We start from the raw sequence: 25079 nt of genomic DNA on the forward strand, positions 1-25079 counted from the left end.
ATGAGTATGACAAGAAATTGCGATAAAACGTCTCACTGATAACAAAATCTTGGTATATTGAGAATTCAAAATGTTCTTCTGGGATATTGTTTTTATATTTTATCACCGCTATCTGGCATTTATGACAAATAATCAGTCCGTAGCTTTTATTGCAGAATGCTGGGTGATGGTTTGATTTTACTACGAGGATATTCTCGCCATTCACGGACATTGACCTTTTCATTTTATTTACACTACTCTTTGGTTGCGCTTGAATTATTTAGGGGTGATTAATTGGCTGGAGAACCGAGAGCCCGACTTTATTAGCCACCTAAGCCAACTGGTTCTGAACGACCTTAGCGAACTGTGGATTGTGCGTTTTAAGATCCTCCAAATAGATGCACACTTCAAACAGAATACATCTGGACAAATTTAATCTGATTCCGGCATTGATTAGCGGACTGATTCCGCCATCATTACTCCAGGTTATTCCTGCTGATGACCCTTCATGTAAATAGCAATGTTTTTTGTCCTACTTTAATGGTTGACGACAAAATTCCAAGATCTGAACATTGTCAGGTATTTTTACGAATTCAGACGCTTCGCTGATCATCTGTTGTTATTGGTGCAAAATGAATTATCCGATATTTCTAAATAGGACGCAGCTAATGCATGGGTACCTCAAGTGCTCTAAGTAGACCGAAGCCGCCCCCGACCTTAAGGTGCACAAGCCGAAAGTTTGCCGCGTCCACAACACCCGTTCCCTCGTGCTGGTGTTTCGATGTCTCTCGAACCAATCAGTAGTCGCCTTCATCGTCATTGGTTAAATTTGGATGATGCATGTGCGTTCTCACACGTGGTGGTTTCTGGCACACCCGCCATTTATGTGCCTCGTTGTTTGTGTGCACATGCGCAGTTCCGCGTGTGTCTGCGTGCTTGTGTACGCATCACGGTGCACCTCACCCCTCCCCCCGCCCTCCAGCACCATGATCACCACCTGACATCTAGAAATTTGTGTACAAATGCGTTCGTTTGCTACTCACCTTTCATTAAAGGTTCAGTTTGGCGCCACCTCAGCTGCGTTCAATTTACTGGCGCCGTGCCAACCAGTGTGGCTTAAGTTTCGCAGATCACAATAATGTAGCATTTTTATTCTTTGCCTTCTTCGTTCACTCTTATACGCGCATGTCATGGGTAAAAATGTATCACCTGTAAATTTAAAGGTGCCTCATCTTGTTAGAATATTTATTGAAAAGTTTCCCTCGGTGATGCGAACCTTTTCTCTCTTGCTCCAGGGTAATGAACTTGTGCTAGTGTTTGATACATGTGGCCCGGGATCTAATGTCATTTTCCACCTTTTCTTCGAAGCTCGTAAAACAAGGGTAGATAAACTGAAGGTATTAATGTAACACATCTCTTGGTTTTATTTCGTTTGGCTTTAATAACGCGACCGAATATTAATGTGCGCAGAGTTTCAGGGTCCGGTATTTGAGTGCGTGCTTTTATTTCGGGCAAAAACTGCAATTGAATTTTTCGATTTCTGCCGCTTTACTGCTGAATCTTCGGTGAAAAAATGTTTACATTTGATCACAGCACAGACAGTCATTTGAGTGAGTATAGCCACTTTGGATTTACATTGCAGCTGCGCAGGCGAAGCTTAAGTTGCGTTGATCGCTGTTGAAAGCAGGAGGTCTCGCGCAGGCGCTGTGAAGGGAGAATGTATCAGAAATTGACCCACTTAAGCCTGAAATATGAGCAACACACAGGCGCAAATGCACACACACTCACTTGGCTGTCGTTTGCCAATCAAATGGAGTAGAGCGGAATGCGTGTTGTGGTTGAGGCTCATGATATTGGTACGTGGGCGCCCCACTTGCTAATTCTCTTCCCCCGCGCACGCGTGCACGTGAACCCTCCGCACTCAGGCATACGTCCGCCCGCCGCTCCCCTTGCTCCTGGCTATTATGGCTGTGCCTCAGACACGCCTGTCGCGAGGGTACCTTTTTTAGGGCTGTGCATCCTATCCCAGCATCAACTTCTCCCCACGTGGACGCCTCGTCAAAGGAGCACTCGTGCCTTGAACAAGCCCTCTTTAGCTGTACCGTACGACCCAGGTGTAAAAGATGATTCGCGCTTGATCATGCAGCCCAACAAATATCTGCTGCGTTGTCCATGTGGCTGAATCACGGTGCAGTTGAGGGCATTGTTTAGCTAATTCGATGCCTGTTTAACTAGTCGTTAGGTCTATCCTCTTTGCTCCCAATCTGGTAGAAATATGTGTAGATAAGTTGCAACAGATCATCAGCACTGCTTGTCCATTCCTTTTTTTGCATCTTGAGTCGGTAAATTCTCCCCCATTTTATATGAGAGTGGTTTTTCACGTCTGTGTGTGTGTGGAGGGAGGTGCTTTTTCTTTCACGTCCAAGCACTTAGCTGACAATTCCATCGGAGTGAGAATAAAAACCCCGGTGTGGGTTGGTACTGGTGGGTTTTAGGAAGGGTCTTTCATTCTATCATAAATCCAAAGATGGCAGGCATACACCTATTCTAAAAAGGATTGGTACCGGGTCCGCGTTTATTTGTGTAAGTGTGGTTATTTGCAAAGCTTCTGTTCCCATCATTTGTAGAAAATCAGCGTGTTTACAATTGTTTGAATTCGTCTAACATCCTTTGAATAAGAGGTATGGGTAAAGTGGTCATTATGCGCCTACAGTCGTGATCTTATTTTTACCACACAAATCAAATGCCCCACTTTGCTAAATAATACTGTTTATTTCGTTACAATTTTGAGAAATAGGTCAAAAACAGCCGTTAGCAACTTGATTTGAAGCCATAGCGCAAATAACACGCCGGCAGTACCAAATATCATGCGTAATCAACTTTTTAGGTAGGCCTTGTTATGCCACATCATATTGCTCCAACTCCAGAGATAGTTGCCAAGTGATTCCACTCATTGCGTTTCGGCTCTTGCACTGTTTCGATGTGGGTCTTCGTAGTGTGGATAGTATTTTTGAAAAATGGCTTAAAAAGAATAATTCAGAATCACTTATTTACAATAGGATCAAGGGAAGTGATTTCAAAATAGTGACTACATTATAAAGCAATTACCGGAAGTGTTTATACGTGGAATTGGTCAAGATCTTCTGATAAACTTGATCCAAAAACTCAATTTTGAGGCATGGAACCCGACTCTGTAGCTTTGACATACATTCGATACTTTATCGACATCAATTTTTTGACATCATTCTTCCTTCTAAATGTCTCATCGACCAAGTTATGTGCGTTTGGACAGATTGTATGGACCATGAGTAAGTGAAAAAAACATACTTTATCTCTTGAACTCATGTGCACGGTGTTTTTTTTTCTCGCGAACAATCATGTTATGCCTATTGTCGTACATTTCCTCAACCCATAGTCGGCTTCGTCCATTCGCGTAAACGTTTGGGTCTTTTCATTTCATGCCCACATTATGCTTTGAGAAATGACAATTATATAAATTAGAATAGTTTATTTGATGTCAAGGCTGCTCTAATTGTCATTGTCGCCCTTGCAGAAATTCGGTGCACTTAACGTGGCAACCAGAGGCACGATAGGAACAGAAACCGCAATGCCACGATTCGCGCGATTGAACAACTCCAAGGTTGTTCCCAAGTGGCACCAGCCCCTCTCCTTTTCCGACGACTTCAACAACGTGCTTCTAGTCGCCTTCGCATCCCAATTAACTGAACTTGTGGACTATGTCTCTGCGTGGAAGCCCAATTTCGAGGCTAAAAACCCGCTGATTCGTGGCACGGCCATCGTCTTCTACACTTTGGCTGAAGTAAGCTATCCAATTCCCCTTCGTCATCCAAGCATTTCCATGTTGGATCATGTGACCGTCTTCATCCAATGGCTTTTTGTTTAATAATTTTCAAATGGATGTCTTGACCTCAATTCGCCTTATTCTCAAGATTAACTGATTGGGCTTGTTTAGAGTAATTTAAAATCCTTCCTTCCCACGGTGTCTGGAAAATTGAGGGCCCTGATCGTACTCGTTCGAATGTAATTCGATTGACTCAAATATTGTTTATTTGCTCGTGACATTACTCTCTGTGGCAGTCATGAATTCGATGAAACCTATCATCTAGAACTTAGTGGTTTATATTCGCGCATCTTTACACTGAAGCTAAGATGCAATCTTCACAAAAAACTTGTGTCTATTACAAGTGGATATAGTGAAATTGGAGCATAAAAACGCAATGGTGACTTTGTTATATTAACTTTAGCTGTAAATTGGCTTTCTGTTGATGAAATTAGTAAATTCAGACACATTTGAACAGGCTGTTTAGCTATCTGATGTTCAGGGCTTGTGATATTTTTCCAGCTAGCTCATAACCCACAGGTTTTTAGCGTTTTCGTGCCCCCCATCCACGCCCCAAAATGGTTTTTTTACAATGCACTAAACTTTTCCTGTTTGATTGAGAACTTCGCATCAGCAATGAGTCCTTGCAGCTGCATCGAGTCCGGGGTGCTTTTCGTGAAACATCATGCGATATGAATTTTAGAACCTTTTCATTTAAAAGTCAAAGCTAGTACAAATAAGGCACGTAGACTTAAAAATGTATATCCTATATCTACTGAATCGGTTTCTTTCATAATGCAATTATGTTTAGCTGTTTTCCAAAAAGCACGCCTCAGTGATTCTCTTAGTATTTAAGTCTCCGACCATGGAACTTCCGCCCCCATGAATTGTTTTCTCTTACTTTGTTTTGGGTGCACTTCGTCTGCTTTTCCAATGACAAGACATCGTTCTTCGATTGAATATAAACATTGAAAGATGCATGAACTAAATACATAAATATATTAACACTTGACGTCGAAGCTGTTCGCAGGCTTGACAGTGATGGCGCTCATCATCAACGGGTAATCCTAAAAGACACGAGTTGATGCCAAATCGTGTACATCTCATGTTTCAGGTACGTATCGTAAAGCCGTATCGCTTGCGAAAAGTTGATTAGAGGGATCCAGCTCGGCATTCTTCAATTTCACTGCCAAGAGTAAAAAAACAACATTCCATGCATTGAAAGCTCAAAGCAATCGGTGCTTAAATCGTAATACACGCTCAATATTTTCTAAAATAACTGCTGAAATCACATCTATTGAGGTTTTGTCTTTCATGCACGATCCCCAAATTTCCGACCATTTTATTGAACTGCACCGTCCTAGACTAATAATTGCAGTCAAAGTTGGTAAATTTCCCACTACTCACGATTTAAATCAGCTCGCTCGGAAGTGTTACTGTAGAAAGGTATTTGAGACGTGTTTATAATGAAAATGCGCCTCCGTAGTACGGAAATGCGAGCATTATCAATGTTCACTTTGTTCGTTTTCTTTACCATTTGCCACATGGATACGAAAATGATCCGTTGAGCAAGTAATTTCCCAGTCCTTGAAGTTTTTTTTGCAGATTCATCTCAGTTTTCCCATCCGCCATCCACAGATTGACGCGATGTTCGGACTGGTGATCCACAATTGTCTGATTGGGAAAACTTCAATAGGTCCCCCTCACTTTCTTCATGGTTATCCTAAGAAATGCGACAAGGATGGTCCACTGGTGAGCTATGCTGTTTTGTCGCTTTATAAGTAACTTACAATCGTTTACCCGAATGGCGACCATGTAAAATGGAAGCCAGTGAAGCTCTATCGAAGGTGGTCAACGCTGAGCTTGAACTTTTTAGTTCATACTGCGTAAACAAATTTTTCATATCTCAGACAAAGATACCCCTTGGAACAGGTAACCGATAAAGCTGTAGAAATTTGCTAAAGGAACTTTAGCAGTCATTAGAGCAATTATCCCATTTTTTGTTCAGTTGCTCAAACCATAGGTGTGTTAAGGTGGAGATCGACGGTATGCTGCTATTGTGTTGTTTTTTTTGTGTGTGATTCGTGATGCCAACCTGAAATCAGTGCATCCCATTTCTTTGGAGAATTCGTCCCAAATCACCACTTCCTCTCTCTAGCTGCCACTGCTGAAGCTCAACCACTACTGTCCCACGAATCCCATGAACTGGCCGATAAGTGGGTCAATTCAGTCGGAGCGTCTGTCCGCTCCTCCGATCCTTATGCTGGACGTTGATGCGACAGGCATTGCCATCACCAGAGTCGCCGACGCCTTCACCGTCCTCGTGGTCACCACAGACGAGGGTGAGTTGCTCAAGGTACGTCCTTGTGGGTCCCATCCTCTCGCCTTGTTTGGAGCTACGATTCGTCCTGCCTTACCTGACAGTAAAGCCATTTTACAACATTAATCAACGACGCTTACTTTTTCTTACTTGAAGTACATTTTACTTATGCATAATTGGTCTATTCAAGCAAATTACTGTTTGGACTAGACTAAAAAGCAGTGAAATACGACTTAATAGGTGGTTCCGTAATCAGGGATATCGGGATTGGCTTAAAAAGTACAAACTTTTGATTCACTCATCAATTGGGGAAACTTATTTAAATTGCAACATGAAGTCTGTTCATTGCCGCCATGTTTGAGGTGGCATACTAAAGATGGACGAAGAAGTTCATATCTCGCATTCCGTTGAGCCACTTTTGTCATTTTTAGCATACTATCAGTTTGTTGTTCTTCCCACCCCAAAATATGCTTTGTTCTGCTGTGCACGAATGAAAAACTGTGGTACCCTGTGGTTTTAAGACGTGGCGATGGTTTCATGTCTCATTTGTGAATTGGTGTCTAACCCTGATACCTTTCCGCCACTTAGTACGCCGTGGAGGAGGACGGAGAGGCTCGACTGATTACCTCCAAGCAGCTAACATCGCGCCGAAAACCGCTTCGAGGTCTCACATTGGATGACACAGGACTTGTGGCCTTTGCCATCTCAGACGAAAAGGTCAGTTCCCCTAGTGTTTTTGTTACTCTTGCTTCTTTTCATACAGTCTTTTCTCATCCCTTCATCGACCACCTTGGTACTTTTCACGCTTTGCGTATCTTTAAGTGCTCAATGTTAACAAGTCAGAATTTGACGAGCATGATAGAAATCATGGTACCGTTCATTAGTGTTTAAGAATCTAATGCCTACGCAATGCTTGAAAAGACAACAGACATAACAAAATGAAAATTAAGCATGAGTGAAATCACTAAAGTTTGATGTTTGTTCGCCCTTAAACACTTTTCATAACATACCTACCTAATGTGGGGGTACGATTGAACAATATCATTTACCTTTAATAATGACTATCACAGTGGTGTTGTCAGAGTCCTCACTGTCACGTTTTTTGTATTCATGCTTACTTGAGAGCTTTGGTAAGGGTTGTTCCCCATTGGAATTCAGGTTGTGTTAAAACACTTCCAATCTTGGCAATTGTCTTTCCGATTATTGACCATCATTGGTTTGGTCATTCGTTGAATTGATCGGATAGGTTGTAACCATGCTTCTTTGACCGGTGTGGGTATTTTGGTAACTTGAGGCGATTGGTGCTTGATACCTTTCATCCTGTTTTATTAGGTGTAACTACAAGCGTAACCATGACGTGCGCTGTAATGCATTTAAGGTCTATCGGGTAGAGCTGCAGAACTGCTCAGCACTGGACAGTTGTGGGGCCTGCCTGGCGCTGCGCGACCCTTACTGTGGTTGGTGTCTTGCGGAGGGCGTGTGTACTCACAAGGCTGCCTGCGGCACCCCCTGGCTCCCCTACCGAGCTTCTGCATCTAGGTGACCCTCTCTTCTACTCCTCTCATGATTTCCCTCATTTGCTACTAGTTGCGCTGATGATACGTTAGTGTCAAACCTAAATAAGTTTAGCGGTTAAGGGTTATATCGATTTCTCCATCCAAATCGTCTATTTCGCCATAATGAACAAGGTGGAAGTGGTTTAACATATTAATTTGATGAAAATGTCTCAATAAAACTGCATGATTGTAAATTCTTCCATGCTACTTGTCTCCAACCTTCGGAATGTATATAAGATTGGTTTTCATGAAACGCCTCTGAGCCTCGCGGTGGAATTCGTTACGGCATCATTTGATTGGAAAGATAGCCACGCAGTGGAAATTTTGGATGAGGAAGCAGAAAAATTACAATGTTTCATATTATGTGACTGTAGAATTGTTTTGGGTTTAAAATTTGCGAATCACAAAAATATTCCGATAAGTTGTTTTGCCGTAAAAATTCCGTCGTAAATATGATCCACACTACTGATGAAAGATATCCAAACGCTAAGCATTATTAATTCCGCTGTAAAAGTTTAATTCGGTTCTTATAACTGCACTCGATTTTTGAAGACTCGCTCAGTGCGTGATTGTAATCTAAGTGATGATTCCAGACATGAAAAACCACTTTTGTTTGCCTTTTTGGTGGGCTCTTGTTGAACTTAACACTTTTTGCCAACGTGAGTGTGTGATAGTACTTTAAGGTAGCGTCCTTTTTTCTTAGGTGTCCCAAGATCGCCCTGGTGGATCCGCCAGGGATGGATATCAACCAACGGGGAGGCTCTGTGTCAGGCTTGAGTGTGCTCACACTGCGTCCGAGTGCTATCCTCTCGGCGGCCTTCACGGCGTCCCTCTCGACGGCGACTGGTTGGTTGGGGCGACAGCGACGCCTTCTCTGCGCCTTCCGCTATCCCCACCCCAACGACAGAGGTGGGGAGGTGGAACCGTCGCGTCGTAGGGGACCCCTCTATGTGCAAACAGAGGCCAGTCTCATCCCTGGCTCCAGCGACATCAGCTGCAATTTTCCTGAACCCACCGAACTGCCAACTTTGGGTCGTGGCGAGCGTAGGTCTTACTTAATTTTTATATCTGACGTGTAGTAGAGGTTTCGATGCTTCTCTCGCATCGCGATGGGCGAATCGGCCAATTTTCTTACTTCTACGACAGAAGAGAAACTAATTGTGTCACTGAGATTGTAGTCTTGAATATTTTACAACAGGTTCATATTTGGTAAATTAGAATTTCTCTTCCTTAATGTGTGGCCTTTTCGTTTCCTATTGAAAGCTATTTTTTTTCCTTCAAGCATATCATTGGCCTTGTGAAATTTCTGTTAAAAATTTTCAGTTGTGATGACTACACCCACTGTGCAGTTCCTCTGCTTACTAGCTTCAAAATGGGCGACCACGCTTGCATTTTTTTGAATGAATGTCTTTAATGCTGGTTTGTGGTTTTTTTTTTTGAAAACCAAATTTTAACTTTTTACCCAAAAAGGCCTTTCTAGCATATGACGCGGTGACCGCCGTATCGTGGCGTTGCAGCTTTACTCCTAGACTTGCCGGGTGTAGGAAGAGGTCCAGCAACAGTCTTCTTGAATTTCCGCTGCTTTTGGGGACTTGAAGGTGGCTTACTTTGATGGCCCCTACAAAAAAATTAGTGTGTGATAGCTACCTTTCTAGCAGTTGTTCTTTAGCACCTCTTTAGTCGTTTGTTTTTTTTCTCGTTGTTCGTTGAAATAACATCTAGTTGAAATAAACTCTGCAATCCATTTGTTTCGACTATAACTCGGTGAAATTGTTATTTTATCATCGGAAGCTGAAAATCTTGCTACCTGTTAATACAATTGGGATATTTTTCACCACTGACCGTAAAACGAATTCATTCATCATAGAGCGTTTCTCTCCCAATCTACTGATTTCAAATACCCCTGTGCGAGTTCCCCATTAACTTTTCGGTATTAAGCTCTTAATGTTGAATCAGCTTCATTGCTTTTGAAATTGTGTACCATCTGTAAATCACACGTTTATGATGTTTGGAACCACGTGACGAGTTCCCATCTTGTGTTGTATCTAATCATCTTAACAACGCTTTTATTAACATCTAGTGGTGAGTATTTTTATGCTCTGGAAGGCTGGATCGCCCTACTTCATTCTCAACACTATGCAGAAAACTTAGTGTTACGTGTCTGAGTGCTGAGTTTAATCTATCACTTAGTTGTGGGATACTTCGCCTCCTACGTTTCAAATAGGTACTTTTGATCACCCGAATGCTCTTTTCGAAAAGTCTTGCGTAGTAGCGTCTCATCAAAGGAGCTTCGACCATATGTCATTGCTGGTCACCTACATACCTCCAGTGTTTTTAATCAAAAGGAAAGCTCAGACCCATGCTAATTTCGGAAAACAATACGTTTGCAGTTAAAAATGAGGAAATCCCCCATGTCAAACACATTTGCATGATGTCCCGTTTGAACTTCAAGGCTGAAAACATTCCTTAAAATTAAGGTTTTAGGTAAATGAGAAAGGACTTTAATCTGGCTATGCTAAAAGGAAACATTTTGTAGTGGTTATCACCAGTTATTCCCATAGATTTGCATTTAGGACTCTACTAGCAATTACTTAAGAGGGCTAGTCGTAGAGGCTTAAGGGACATGACCCATGCTACAGTTCTCCAGCGTGGGAAGCATGAAGCGGTGGTGAATGTATCGCGCGATAAAATTTCTAAAGCGAAATAGCCACTAAATACCCACTACAATGTACTTATACATCATAAAGCTTCGCTTCCTCCTATGCATGGTTCCTTTAATTATCAGATTGTTGTAATAATTGCAGAGCTTAAGGAGACATTGGTGTGGTTGGAATTGGCCGAATCTTCGACAGCCTCGAAGGGCTCCACTTACCCTTTAGCGGCCGGTGTGTTCACCATCTACGATTGCCGACGCTTCACTGACTGTCAGGTCTGCTTGAGCAGTCGTTTTGACTGTATGTGGCATCTCATCGAGGGTCGGTGCCTCTCCTCCACGGACTCTCGCAACAGCTATCTCACCTCGCCATTACCGTTCCCACCGAACCGGCCTAAACCCGCACTCATCTGTACAAAATTCGTAGGTCTCACTCCTCTCTCACTCTGTGACGGCTCGCGTACCTTTTTTCGCATCAGTGAATTCACTTTTTGTGCGAAACTGCGAAATTCACTTATAAATTGCATTATGGTGAATCTTGCAAATAAGGCGGTGGTACATCAGATGAACATTGAAGACTGGTAAAATCGGTTACGGAAATTTAACCATGTTAATGCAACACACTTCACCTTATAACGGGATGCGACAAGATACTGCTGTATCTATGATGTGATTAGACAACTTGAACGCATTACACAAGTTCCCACCCCTCTTTAGGGCTTAAAAAGTAGTGCATTAAATTGATGAACGACTTACGGGAAACTCATTTTTGGGGAGTAGCTACATGCGGCTGACCACAAAGTTGTAATGGAGACGACACTTTTATGGCTCTCCTGTTAGCAGGAATTGTAAGATTTCCGCCCTCGTGTACCCATGTTTTATGGCCAAGAAGTAGGCACGCGTCAAGACGTAGGTCACACGCGGTGGGCGTGAAGAGCAAACCATGCGGAAGGGAACAATTAACTCGTCTTTGGGATAACGTGGGAGTGGGAAGCGGTTATTCGTTTCCTCTTTGATTGCACGTGGAATTCAACTCGACTCTTGGGCAATTAAACTAGCTGTTTCTTCAGAATATTACCATACATCGACACCATTTCAGGAGCAATTTTCCATTACTTTCCATTTCTTCTCGTTGAGACTTGTGAAATCGCTAAAAAGGTCTGTAGCTACGTATTTATTTACCCTTTTTTCAGTATTATGACGTGTTAAGTGGCAATTCCTCTCTTAATGAATGTTCCTCCTTGGTTTTACTGCATGTAGGACTGCAAATGTCCCTTATTCGTCGTCGACCAAGTGATTACCACCATTGAAGCACTAAAGCCAGTCTCAGTAGTTGCGAGCGTCTCCAACATACTGGTGCGTCAAGTGCCCTTTACGAAGCCTGGTTTTATCAGCAATTTCCCATACTCTGTGGTATCAGTCTTTAACAGAATGTCTCGATAGAATATTGCCCTAATCACTACGATTCCTTCCGTGTATTCCTTAGATCAAAATTGCTCAATACTAAATGCTAGAAAGATATAATGTGGTCTATCTCAAGTGAATTTCTTACCATTCTCAACAACTGTTGCAGTAAGTTTTGAAATTGTGTTGATGCAAGTCTCTTAGAACTGCTAGAAATTCGTTTAATGGCGGTAGTTCAAGATGTCGACAAAAAAATATGTTTCAGCAGACTATATGAGCAGTGCGATGAAATGTCACAGGTGTAACGGATTTTTAAAACTTATTTATATACCGAACAACCAATTCACAGATTAAAAGTTACAGCTGAAACTCTACAAGAGCAGCACTGTCCTAGACTTGTTCTAGCCAAATGGACCATTGAGGGTACTTTTATCACGGTAGCGGCCTGGATCACCACCCTAATCCATAAGGTGTCTACACATTCAATTATTTTATGATCCTAGTTGGGTTCTTATCACCCGTTTGTATATTGTGGGTGCATACAATAATAATCATGTCTCAAAACAACGCTTTTATATGTACGTCGATTTTGCGTATAGACGCTTGCTGAGCGTTTCTCCTGCTCTGAAAATTGCACTGGTCAGTGGACCACGGGTGTTTACAATCGTACCTCCTCCACTGTTACCTGCAACTTTTCCGGGGTGAGTGTGACTGGCCCTTTTGGTTCATCCTTGTCATTTAGCCTATCAGCCGAGTCTTTTTTTTTTTGAAGTTTCTGGAAGTGCCAGTACTTGTGGCTGTTTTTGATTCCGGATCAAAATATTAAAAACTGGGAGATCATTATCGTCATTTTAAACATGAAATTCACAACTGACTAAGCTTGTCATTCTGTCCGAATTTCGTGAAAAAGTAACCAGTTCATTATTGCGTAAAGAAAGCACTGTTCAAATAGGAAGTTGAGGCATTGCTTAGGGACCCAGGTTGGGTACTTCAAAAATTGCAAAAATTACCAACTTTAATGCCTGAGTGAATCTTAAAAGGTCGGCGTTCGATGCCTCTATTGTCACAGATCTCTGTTCCCGATGTGATTCGCAGTGGTGGGAATGCCACTGGATTGGAGGATGTTGCTACTTGGCACCATAACTTGCTGAACTTTGTGACGTGGGGAGTAGTGAAGTGCGAGATCAGAATCCACTGGCACAACGACCGACTGCCCAGCCAACCGGAGCTAGGCCATCCTCTCGCAAATCTCGAGGCCGCATCGCGTAAGACTCCATCAATCTCGAAATTACAATTTTTGAGGATGCAGAATAAACATGTTTGCACACACCTGTTTATCTCTTTCGAATCCCTCTAAACTCGTAAAATCCTTCTTTGCAATTTGACTTAATTAATTTTTTTGTAGAAATGATGGTACCACTTCGAACATCTAACGAATCCAATTAGGAAATTAGTACAAAAGTGACTTCCCCTTAACAACTTTTTGTGTAACACTTTTTCTTACTGTTTTCGGCTCCAATGTGAGTCTAGAATTCACTCATCTGCCAGCCTTAATTTCACGTTTGATTAACCAAATTTTCTTGTGACACGTAATTACTTGTAGCTGAGGCATCTTCCTGAACGTTAATTTCATGACCGTCTAACATTCGAGGTCTTATGTGCAGTACGGATTGGCCAGCTACCAAAATACGCAGCACCTAATTGTTCGTGGCCATGTCCAAATAATTTTAACGACTTTATTACAAGGAAATATTGCTCATAATCGGTGTTTGAGACAGTTTGTGTTCTGCAAATTCGGTTATAGAAACAATAGACTCAGTGTGTGGGAATTGGTTTTACTTACATTTGATGGTGTAGTGGGGATTGTTGCGTCACCATTTTCCTCAAACCACTTTATTATAAGAGGATTTTCAGGCTTTGAACAGGTGGTTGTTATTCCCAAAGTCATCTCGATGTTAACAAAGCGAACATGTTTGAATTTATTCCTCACCACCAAAGTCTTACTATCTAAATGGGCTTCACAAGCATACCACGTCTCTTCAGTTTAACTTTTGCGCTCAAATACAACCGGAATCTATGGTGTTATCTATCTAGTAAAGCATTACTCATTACAGAACGGGCCAAAAAGCTCCGAACAATGGTCTGAAGATGTGGAATTCTGAATCTTACTTCAGATGTTGTTTTACAAGACTGTAAGACATCCATTCGTCGTAGCACAACAGTCAAATCGCTTCTCCACTGACCACATCGTAATATCATATATTTGCAATACGATCTCACCATGCTATGCATTCAGTGGTGTCACTCGTCATTGCAGTGGAGGTCTTTGAGTGCAGTCGGATGGCGGCTTACTGCGACAGCTGCCTGGCATTACCTCCGCGCTTCGCCTGTGTTTGGTGCTCCACTGTCTCCACACCCACCGCCGCCTTAGAGGGTACAATGGGCTGCTTGCATGCTGAGCGATGCCCACATCTCGCCTCTGTCACCTTCTGTCCCCACCTCCAGCTTCTCAAGGTGACCCCCCTTCCTCCTTCCCTCTATGCAGAATTCACTCCAAAAAGTTTTATTCACAACTGTGCTTGAGGGAAATCTATAAGATCTAGCAATACGATCAAGTTTCATTCGCTAAGCAGGATCATGCGCCATGCTCCGTGTTGTGGTGTTTGAGCTGATTCTTGTATAATGCTTTCTTTAAAGGTACCTTAAACTCAGTAAATGCTGATCTACTTATTAAACATGCTTTCCAAATCGAGGTTAAAGTCCAGTGAGGTTTGTTTAATTCTTCTAGTGGCTTGAGTCTGGCCAGCGGTCAAATTCACAAAGGGCAATCTTGTTCCATACTCTTTCACGTACTCACTATTAGGGTAACTTTGAATTAAACATTATCTATTTGATGATGGGTGCAACGACTTTTCAAAGGAAGAATCGAAGAAGTGGTTGGCGCTTCTAAAGTTACCAATGAAGAAGTATTGTGTGAGCTCATTCCCTTAATTTTTGGGTAGATTTTGAAAAAATGAGATCAGAGGAGTGTTTGTTTCCTTATCGATGTAGGCTTCGTTAGAATCAATTAGTTCCAAACTTCCTCTATTGACTATTTGCTTATATACCTTTTAGGTTATACCAGAAAATGCAACACTGAGTGGCCAAACGCCACTCACTATCCGCGGTCTTAATTTGGGAAGCGAGTTGAAAGATCTGGAGATCACTGCAGTGTTTGCAAACTCAGACATGGAGTCAATCGCATGCACCGTTATACCCGAGGGCTTCCAGCCATCACGACAGGTTACTTGTCGCCTGCAGCCTATGAAGCGTAGGCCTAAGCAACCTGAGGCTCCGCTCAAATGTCATATTACTCTGCGCTTGAGAAAGGCGCATGCACAAGTGGGTGTTGCGCCATGCTCATCACTTAGTTGGACTCACCATCATGTAGTTGTAATCTTCCCATTTTAGACCACTTCCCTTCCCTTTACCTTCCTCTCTCCAAAAATTGAAAGCTTCAGTCCACAAAGGGGTCCGGTTGCTGGAGGCACACTACTAAGGATCTACGGTAGAGATCTCAATGTCGGAGCATTTGTAACAGTTGTCCTTGTCTTGAGCGCGATCGGCGGACAGAATAACGTTAAATGTGAAGTCATATAGTGAGTATATCTCTCATTGCTAATGCGAACTAACTTCCACCTACCTTAGTCTGTCTGCAGGCATCATTACATGTCGAACCCAAGCTATCGATTCCACCTTACTATCGCTTGCGTCGGAGCTCGATAGCGGTGCTACTGATGGAATTCCCTCTTCCGTTGCTTTGTTTCACGACAAAACCTTGACCAAGGCACCCTTTCAGATATTTGTCTACAAACCGAATCCTGCGATCAGAACAGTCTCAAAAACATTAGTTTTCTTAAGGTGAGTGACCCAATTTTCTTTCGATTCATTTTGTTGTTAGCTCTGTCCAACGCTTATTCTTCTCTGTTTAGCGGCGGCACAATTATCCACGTGTACGGTCGATACCTTGATGTGATCGAGAGTCCCCAGATTGTCTTCTACCACAACGGAATGGAGTTTGTTGAAGTAAGGGCCTTATCACGTTCCGACGTAGGCTGACTCTTTTGGTCTCTGACTTACAGAAATCCCATATATATTGTAGGTCTGCCGATATGAGCACGTGTATCTTTGCTGTGTGAGTCCATCCCTCACCCTTGATGTGCGCAGAAAAAGGGCTGCCGATGTTTATTCCAGCACTATTGTTCGTCCCATTACCAATCCGTCCATTATTCCTAAAATTTACTCATTCGAGCACGATGACGATAACCTCGATAACCTTGGCAAAACGAACAGCGCCATACTAGTCCCATACGGATTCATCATGGACAATGTGACAGATGTACTCGTGCTTGGTGCTTTTTCGGTAAGGCATCGTCTGCTGCAACAGTTAGTAAGCAACTATATATTTTATTCAGCAGAACGTTTGTGAGAGGCTATTATCAAGCATGCTGCATATCATTGTCACCTGATTACTAAACATCCTCTACGACGGCGAAACGGAGATAGCAATTTGTTCTTTTCCGGTTTTTGTTGTTTTTTAAGGTCTTCCCGAATCCCGAAGTCTTTCCGTTTGTTGAAGGTCGTCTTATAGAATCATTTACACCTCGTTTATCTTCTGCAACTTCCAAAGAGACGTCTTTTGCCTCCACGGACGGGGGGGTAGTGGAAGGGAACCACTTAGACTCGAATGTAAAGTCAGGGAAATCTTCATCTGTACAAGATCGCCACCTGCTTCGTTTCCATGGGAACTTCGAGGCTTTGGCTGACATGTCAGATTTGCAAGCTCTGGAAGAGCTCTCGATAATCGTCGTTACTGGGACTGCCGAAAACCAGACCAATAGGACTTGCAAGCCCATAATTTTAAAGACTGACGAAATTCGTTGTGAACTGAACCTGAATGATCTTGTCGAGGGGAAGGATTACCCAATCATCATTCAAGTAGGTCAACTCCGACTTTTTATAGACCTGGTTTGTGTAACACTTCGCTGGATTGTGCGTGGTGCATTTTAGTTCGGCAAGTACCTGAAGTTTCGGCCAGGGGTGGTGCAGTTCAAACGCCTTGGGCCACTGGGCGGACGCGACCGTGCAGTCATCGTGGCCAGCTCGCTGATGGGCGCCGTCACCCTCATGGCCTGCCTCTTCCTCGCCATGTGGTGCCGCTCCAGACGTACCGAGCGCGACCTTGAGAAGCGCTTCCAGATTCGTTGGGCAGAACAGGAAAAGTGTGTCGCTCGCGCTTTCAAAAATGGTACGCCTTTTCTTCACCTCTCCTTAAATTTTTTACGAATTTCACTTATTGTAGTAATGTCTCATTTGATCTTGAAGATATTATGCACAGTATTGGTCTCAAATTGGCTTTATTTTAGCGATTTAGAAAGGCGGATTGCCAAGCAAACCGTATTAAAAAGTTTATTTTGATGTGAGATGAGTAATATTTCAAAGCAAACAGTTTCTACCTATAAATCGTATTTCGGAAGTACATGTTGTTGGTGGCGAAACTCATTTACATGAACTAATTAATTTGGGAAACTTATAAGTATATTTATTCGGACTTTAGCCATTATGTTCTCCCTTTTGCTACCTCACCGTTGTTCAACCATCTATCTGGAGTATTTTTGGCTTTGTGTCTTCTAATTTTACGGCTTGGTAAACGGTTCGGTAGGATTGGTGTGGATGTGGTACTTTTTACTGTGTGTAAAAACATTTTCTGTTCTGATCGCAGTTCAACGCTTTTCACTGCACGAAATAACTGTAAAGGAAGTGTCACAAGTCAAAGTAATTTTCACTTAGTTTTTAAACTACGCGTCTCCATGTTTCCAGACTTTTAAACTGTGTGCATTTCTTTACTGACTTTGTAAGCGTAAAGTCTAGGAGGTCTGATTTGTAAACACACTCGTAGTGGGGACATTGCGCTTATTTACCAAACCCTTCGTGGAAAAGGCAAACAACGTCGAGTGCCTCCTCGCGCCTTTTCATCTGAGCTCTCCCAGATGCTCTTTTTTTAATCAGCATAACCATTTCTGTCTTCAGGTCGTGGGTTAAGAAGCCTACTGACAGTGTTTGTGTGTGTGTGTGTGTAAGATTTCATAGAGCTACAGACACACGTGGAGGAGATAGTGCAAGACCTGAACAGGAGCAGTCTGCCGATAAGGGATTACCAGACGTACTGCCTCTTCTCTCTCTTTCCTGAGTATCACCTGAGTCTAGTGCGGCCCTCCGACCCACACGATATGCCGCCGCACACCGCTGGACCGCGTCCTGACAGCCTCGAGGATGTCTCTGTCTCTACCCTACTCCCACACCCTCTAGTCTCCGTCTTTAAGGTGACTATAACCTCAATCACTGTTTTCTTTCTTACTAACAAACACAAACTTCATGAAGGGAAGCTTACCATGAACAGCATCCTGGAAATGGACGAACACCCGCTCTTAATATTTGTTTGTTCGGTATCATATTGAAACAGTAGATTTTTCACATAACCGAAATGGTTTCTCTTTTCGATGGCAAGGCAAGATCTCAGTGTATTAATCATGGCCAGTTTACGCATGGATATTCCGTTATATTTGTGACTAAATTTTGAGTTATTGCTAAGAGTTGAATGACTTTAAATAGAATTAACCCCTATTTATTGAACACCCTTCATCGATTTTGGGCATTTATTACGTCCATTCAAGTTCAAAAGTTAATTAATTCGCTTTGTTTACTCGTTTTGTGGTGTTCTTGAAATATTTAGCACTGATTATGAAAGAAATGGAGAAGTGTACATAATAAAAAATGGTTTCGCATTTATCCCGCATATGAGTAAAAAGCTGTGGATTAGTGTTTACTTGCCGTATCCAACTGAATTGACTCCCACTTATTTTGGCTTTCTCCCCAGTCTCAACTAATCAACTCGTTATTGCGCAGCAATTCGTAGTCACCATGCCACTTTTCTCGTACCCCGTAACAATAGGTGCCCGCGAATGTCCAGGAGGTCGCAGATCGAGGTATATTCCTCTTCAACCGACTCCTTCACAATAACCATTTCCTCTGTCTCCTTGTCCATGCAATCGAGTCCAATCGAAACATCGATGCACGCGCTAAATCTCAAATTGCCTCACTCCTCTCCATAATCCTGCATCCCGACATGGAATACTTTACTCAGTAAGCTAGAACTCCTACTAATCTTTGACGAGTAGAAAGAGTTGTTATAGGGTCGTGTGATTTGTTGTGCTTTCCAGGATAATCCTCTCACTTATCACCGATCTTCTGCGAAAGTCGCGTGACCACGGAGGTGACAGTCGTCTTTTAACGGCCTTCCGACGAGCCGAGTCAGTGATTGCGAAGATGCTCTCCAATTGGTTCACCTTTCTTCTCTACAACTTCATCAGGGAGCACGCCGCCGAACACCTCTTCATCCTCTACCGTGCACTTCGACAGCAGATCAACACGGGCCCCCGCGACGCTGTCACCGGCCTTGCTCGCTACACTCTCGACGCCGCAACCTTACTCAAGAGCGACCTCCTTTCCCGGCCCATCGTCGGTTTATCTTTCCCCTCCAGTTTAACTCTACTGATAACATATGCATTGCTAGAGTTACACATTTACTATAGTCTGTAGGCAACTTCACCGGCTTGATCAGTCATATTCGCTTGTCCAGAAAGTCATGATGAAGGACGTTGAGATACCAAAGTGTTTCAGAATGATTCAAAAGACAAAGGACTGTTTTTTTCAGATGCTTTTGGTTGTGGATCCGGAGGGTCTGTTCGGGCCTCTCTGCCCCGCAAATATGGCTGTGCGTGTACTCTCCTGTGATACCGTGACTCAGGCTAAGGAGAAGATCCTGGACGCAATCTACCGAAACACGCCCTACAAAAGCCAGCTTCGTCCAACGGATGTTCATCTAAGTGCGTTGACATCTTTATTAAACACTTTACTTTCTAGTAAGTTCGTGCTCAGAGTTAGAAATTTACATTCACTACATTTCTTTTTATGATGGTTTCATTTAATCAGCGCGCTTTCCTTCACACAGCAATAGCAACAGCAACTGAAGATAATTGCAGCCGAAGTAACTGAGCAGTATATTAAATTTTGATAGTAGAAAAAGGTAATTTCAAGTGTAATCATGATGAAATACTTTCTTATTTACCCCTCGAATGGTGGGATGAAAAAATATAAGTGTAACCTTTTGTATTTGTTTATTTGTAGAAAAGCTTGTCGGCGCTTTTGACAGTGGCACTGAATGTAAGTTCTTGAACTCATAAACCTACCGCTTATTCTATAAAGGCACGGGTAACGCGGTCGGTTGGTGTCACACCTCTTCCATAAAGAGGGTCATTTTTCCCAGCATGGACCAAAATGACCCTTGCCTTACTTACCTGCACAAAGTGCAAATAAGGCATCGAAGCATCTCCTAACCTTGGTCCCTATTAAAACCATGAGGATTTCCATCTCTCCAAATCGTCGCGAAATAGGATCGCGTCTTCCGTTTGCATTTGTGGCTTTAAATGGGCAGCGCTGTTTGCAATCATGGTCTTTCTTCATTGTTACATGTTTGAACCGATTTTCTCAATGAAGTTTCAGGATCCTTTGAAAAAGCAGCCGATTTGCTCATGATGGATTGGGACCTGGACGTGAGGCGGGATGCTACGAATGCGTCGATCGAGGGTCCGCCCTATCGACTTAATTGCCTAAGTGATTACAAGGTATTTATCGCTCACCCTTCAAATATGTTTTCTTTAAAAAGAGAAAGTGGTTGGAACAAGCATAGTGTGATATTGTGGAGTGTTTCGTAGTTTTTCCAATTCATTAGTTCTAATCCTTTTCCTCAGCTGAATTCGGAACCTTTAATGTCCATTAAGCGCTAGTATCACAATCTCCTTGATGAATGGGGTTATTTGTGTGCCTTAGCATTAAAAATAGTCGAAATCGGATAGACATCATAGTGCCACCATCTTTATTAGGCCGGCTAAAAGAGCCACTAATAATTGTTGTGACTTTGGGACTTTTAAAATGATGGCAGACACTAAGAGGGTCATTTGGGTCACAGATGACTGACAACGACGTGGTGGCGCTGGTGCGCGCCGGAGAGTCCCTTCTTCTCACTAATGGTGGTGGCACGCTACCTGCTGCCGCGTCCAGAGTAGCTCACAGTTGTACATCTCCCAGCGGGAGCCTTCCTCTGCCCTTGCACCAGCCACTCCAGCCACCACCTCTTCTCAACAGTCACCAGCAGGCTCCTTTCAACATGCGCCCCACCGGAGGGCCCAGCGCTCTCCTCTGGTACCACCTTGAAAGACCCACAAATGCAGACCTACAGGTAACTCTCCCTCTATACTAAGCCATTTATTTTACTTTGAATGACACGGCCTCTTTGAGCTTACCAGATGCAGCAATTGCATTTATGCTTTAAGGCATTGTTGAATTTACCAGTAAAAGTTCTGTCAGTTATGGGAGTGCACGTGACCATTGTAGTGGTAACATCAGCTTCCTAAAGTTAAAGCTACACAAAAGGTGGGCGCGCTAGAACTAACGTATCAATAGTTCATTAATATTTTTGTGTGCCGCGCATGCATTCCATAAAAGAGACAAAAATTATGCTAAATTAATTAATGGACGAAGCTGCACACTGTTTACATTTGGTGCCCCAGTACAGGTATGAATTTGTTTTTGAACTGATTTTAGGTGACGGAAAGGAGCGAGTGGGCGAGAAGGGAGAAGGAGGAGCGGGGGTTGAGCCACCAGCGCCCCCTCTGTTGTCACCCACGCTCCCGCTTGATGTCATCTGCGTCGCACCCGAGTCCTTCATCGTCATCACCAACCTTACCGGCGCAACAGCAGCAGCCGTGTGGCGGTCTGGACGCGCGTAGTCTGCGGCGGTGGCTGGCGACGGAGATGGCGGACACAAGCACTGTGGAGCGCGCACGCACCTCCCAACGACGGCATCGGCGCTCCCTCGGGAAACCTGGAGGTCCACGCTCCGACTCTGGGGCTGCTTATGAGATTGTCGAATTGTCCAACAACTGGTCGGACGAGCCCGACGCCGCCATTGATCGACCTATGGCGAAATTGCCGTGCGAAATTTTCCTTAATCGGTTGCTTAGGACTCGGGTTAGTTGGGCCATCATTCGAATCCGTTTTACCAGTGTTATTTTTGATCATTTACTTCGCTTATTTTAGACTTTTGTTGTTACTGAACTTGCTTATAGTTCTAGGATCGGCATAAATAATATGAAATCAGTATTTTATATTTTAATGAGGTGGTCTTTACTCTTTTGTCGGTGGCTTATGTGGTACTGCTCGGTTCATGCACGTGCTGGTTAAATTCGTGCAACAATATTCCATCGGTATGGGCAAAGGTTAATGTGGAAAATAGCATCCCCCTTACCCTTGAGAGTTCCAACTTTGGCCTTTGCCATTAATATTCCATTTTCTTATCTTCCATGCTAATTTCAATATGATTGAAGCTGATAACATATTCAACCATGGTTTTTATCACATCCAACTGCCTTATTTATTTGCTCTATCGTACTTTCGGCGTCATCAAAAATATGCGGAAACACAGTTGTGTATATGGTAGATCTTGTTTATTGTCTTGGAGTGTTTGCAGGATTCTAGAATGAATTGAGTGGTCCTCCATTATATCCATTTTGCTATCCACTAGATTCCTCTAGTCATATGCCGTTATTATTCCCGCAAAGTTTTACCACAAGCAGCTTAAACTTACCAACTATGCAGCTGCTTGGTATTTCGAGACAATCAATGTCACACCAATGATGGGTTGTTATTGCTAATAATGCATTAATTGGGATATTTGGTTTTCATGGAAATGAAATGTTTGGAGTATTATGAACCTTGTATGTGTCATTGCCTCACGTGTTAGTTGTCAGGTCTGCGGACACTGTTTTGCCATATTATTTTAAGCATTGACTGTTCAAACATATTTTTTGAAAATGCTATCTGCCTTTAGGCCTTATTGGTTAACCGTTGGAATGAGTCACTCAGACGGTTTTAAAATTCGGTCACTTTGATCTGCAAAAGATTGCCGATCTTGAGGTGCCACTAAGGTAAAATTCGTTGTAATGTATACACATTGTGTTAGGAGATCGGGTGTCTCGTGCTTCGAGCTTTCTGACTTATGAGGTACATCTCAGTAGCTAAATATACATAAGTATTCATGGAGTTTTGAGTGCATTCTCTCCTCTTTTATCGTCACTTAACCGAAAGTCAACAACCTATAACTAAGATAGGAATCATCTTTCCTTTGTTTCTAACAATTGATTTAGATATTTTCTAAATGCTTTCACTCCGCCTCCACAACATCATTTTTTTCACTTTTTTATCTCCAGGTTTCGGTGGCGAAATACACGGATAGGGTGGTGGAATTGATTTTTGGCGCAGTGATGGACTCACAAAGCCCACCTCTTTGCATCAAATTCCTCTTCGACTTTCTAGACCAGCAGGCTGAAGCACTCGGTATCCATGACCCCGGGGTTCTGCACGCCTGGAAGGCCAACTGGTGAGTCGGTTACCTTTCTCAAGACTGACAAAATAAAGTATTTAATAATATTCATCCTCCCAATTTTTTCGTTGAAGTATTCTAAAATTATTTTTGGGACAAAGTGTGCATTGATTTATGATTTTACACCTTTGTCTCAACCACTACAGTCTCCATCTGCGATTTTGGAACCAGATTCTAATCAACTTGGACTACGTCTTTGACATTCCTCTGTTACGTAACACAGCGCTTGAGAGGTCGTTCCACTCGTTTAGCCAGGCCATCACTTACGCCTGCTCTCCCGTGCTCGATAAGGTGACTATGGATTCACCCATCAACAAGGCACTATTTTCCAGTGACATTGAGGTACTTCCCAGCTCTGATTTTTGACCCTCGTGATAGCAAGCTCGTAAACTGACTTAATGAACCTATAGCATCTGTGAGCGACTTTATTAGGGTACCTAATCAGTGGTCATATCTAGCAAATGATTAGCAAAGTAACACTTTTGCGTATAAATGATAAAGTCGGAAAAACTGCAATGAAGGATTTTACGGGGCCACTTGCGCATATAGTCGTCATAAGCCTCATACAAGTAAGATATCTTTCGGGCTTTGCACAAGTCTTTATCAATTCAATGAAAACCATTTAGGCATATTTTAATACCAGAAGCACCATTCAAACCATCAGCTTTGGTATTTTCATTTAACGCGGTTTCATTTTTTGCCAAATCCTCTCCAAAATACAAGGTTCAAGCTAAACTTACCTTTCTAAATTCGCATCTGCAAAATGAAAAAATTTCCATTTTAATGCATTTACCAAAACCAAATCCTTTTGCTGGTTACCTTTCCAATGAAGTTCCTCTAACTATAAAGCAATAATGCAGGAGTAACCGGGACAGAAACGGTTCAACACTGCTATAGAGTGATTATATGTTGTTCCTTAAATATGGATTCACTTAAATACTAAATATTATTGTTCCATTGAACAGCCCAATGTATCTTGTTTTTAGTTGTCGGATAAATATTTTCTGACTAGTACATAAACTTAACACAAATTGCTATCGGTACATTTGAAATACAGCAGCCACTGTAATTTTTAAATACCTTTGCGTTTTCAGATGATGAAAGTATTGTCATATGGTCGGAATTGTGAAACTGAGACTATAGGTTTAGAGCTACACACACTTGGTGCAGGGATCTTAATATGGTTTCGTGCATACCTTAAAAATTAAAATATTGTGCCTATATTACCGAATTCTGAGGCCCGATAAAGGATTGTTGAAATTCAAGACTGAAAACCTAGACCTTCGAGGGGAGGTGCTGTTTTCTACATCCTGAAGAAGGACTAGCTCCGTGGGAATCAAAGCGAACAGTGTCAAATCAATGAAAATTATCAGATATGCTAATTTTCTACTATGAATCGATCTTTTAGGGGAATTTCGATTTTTCCATCATTCAAACTGTTAAAAGGATGGTTTAGTTGCCTGATCAAAGCAAAAATTGGCAAGGAGCAACCGGTTGCCTTGCACTAGGGTTATTTCACACGGATGAATTGGTTTTCTTGTTTCTGGTGGTTGCTATTCTTATGTAAATCGGGTAACAGCACTGCCATGGCTGTGTGTGTGTGTGTACGTACACTTTGTTTGCACCTTCAGCTTTTACTACAGCTTAGCTGGATTCGGCTATTTTCTTCGTCCGCAGGAACAATTAACCATCCTTATGATGTATCTCAAGGCTTAGGTAGCATTCATTCTGTAATGAAAGTTGACATACACATAAATTATCGGATGATGGTGTGAATATTTGCTTTC

At 42.5% G+C, this 25079-nt stretch overlaps 1 protein-coding gene across 1 annotated transcript; it reads left to right on the forward strand. All coding sequences in view use genetic code 11, as the record gives it.

Moving 5' to 3' along the window:
* Positions 1-1804: 1804 nt before the first annotated feature.
* On the forward strand, positions 1805-23658 carry EGR_00044 (Plexin-A4; the record flags this gene model as incomplete). Its single annotated transcript, XM_024489293.1, has 29 exons — positions 1805-1975; positions 3533-3799; positions 5459-5572; positions 5979-6176; positions 6729-6857; positions 7519-7679; positions 8400-8740; positions 10501-10772; positions 11610-11705; positions 12353-12454; positions 12823-13018; positions 14071-14267; positions 14868-15134; positions 15204-15391; positions 15441-15653; positions 15725-15818; positions 15895-16155; positions 16335-16730; positions 16803-17040; positions 17874-18115; positions 18745-18935; positions 19013-19310; positions 19507-19678; positions 19980-20015; positions 20349-20476; positions 20821-21090; positions 21456-21881; positions 23120-23289; positions 23439-23658. The coding sequence occupies 29 exons, from the start codon at positions 1805-1807 to the stop codon at positions 23656-23658; spliced, it is 6054 nt and encodes a 2017-aa protein (XP_024355971.1).
* Between the last annotated feature and the right edge of the window lie 1421 nt (positions 23659-25079).

The sequence above is a fragment of the Echinococcus granulosus genome, assembly GCF_000524195.1.
Source record: "Echinococcus granulosus chromosome Unknown EG_S00001, whole genome shotgun sequence".
Classification (NCBI taxonomy): Eukaryota; Metazoa; Platyhelminthes; class Cestoda; order Cyclophyllidea; family Taeniidae; genus Echinococcus; species Echinococcus granulosus.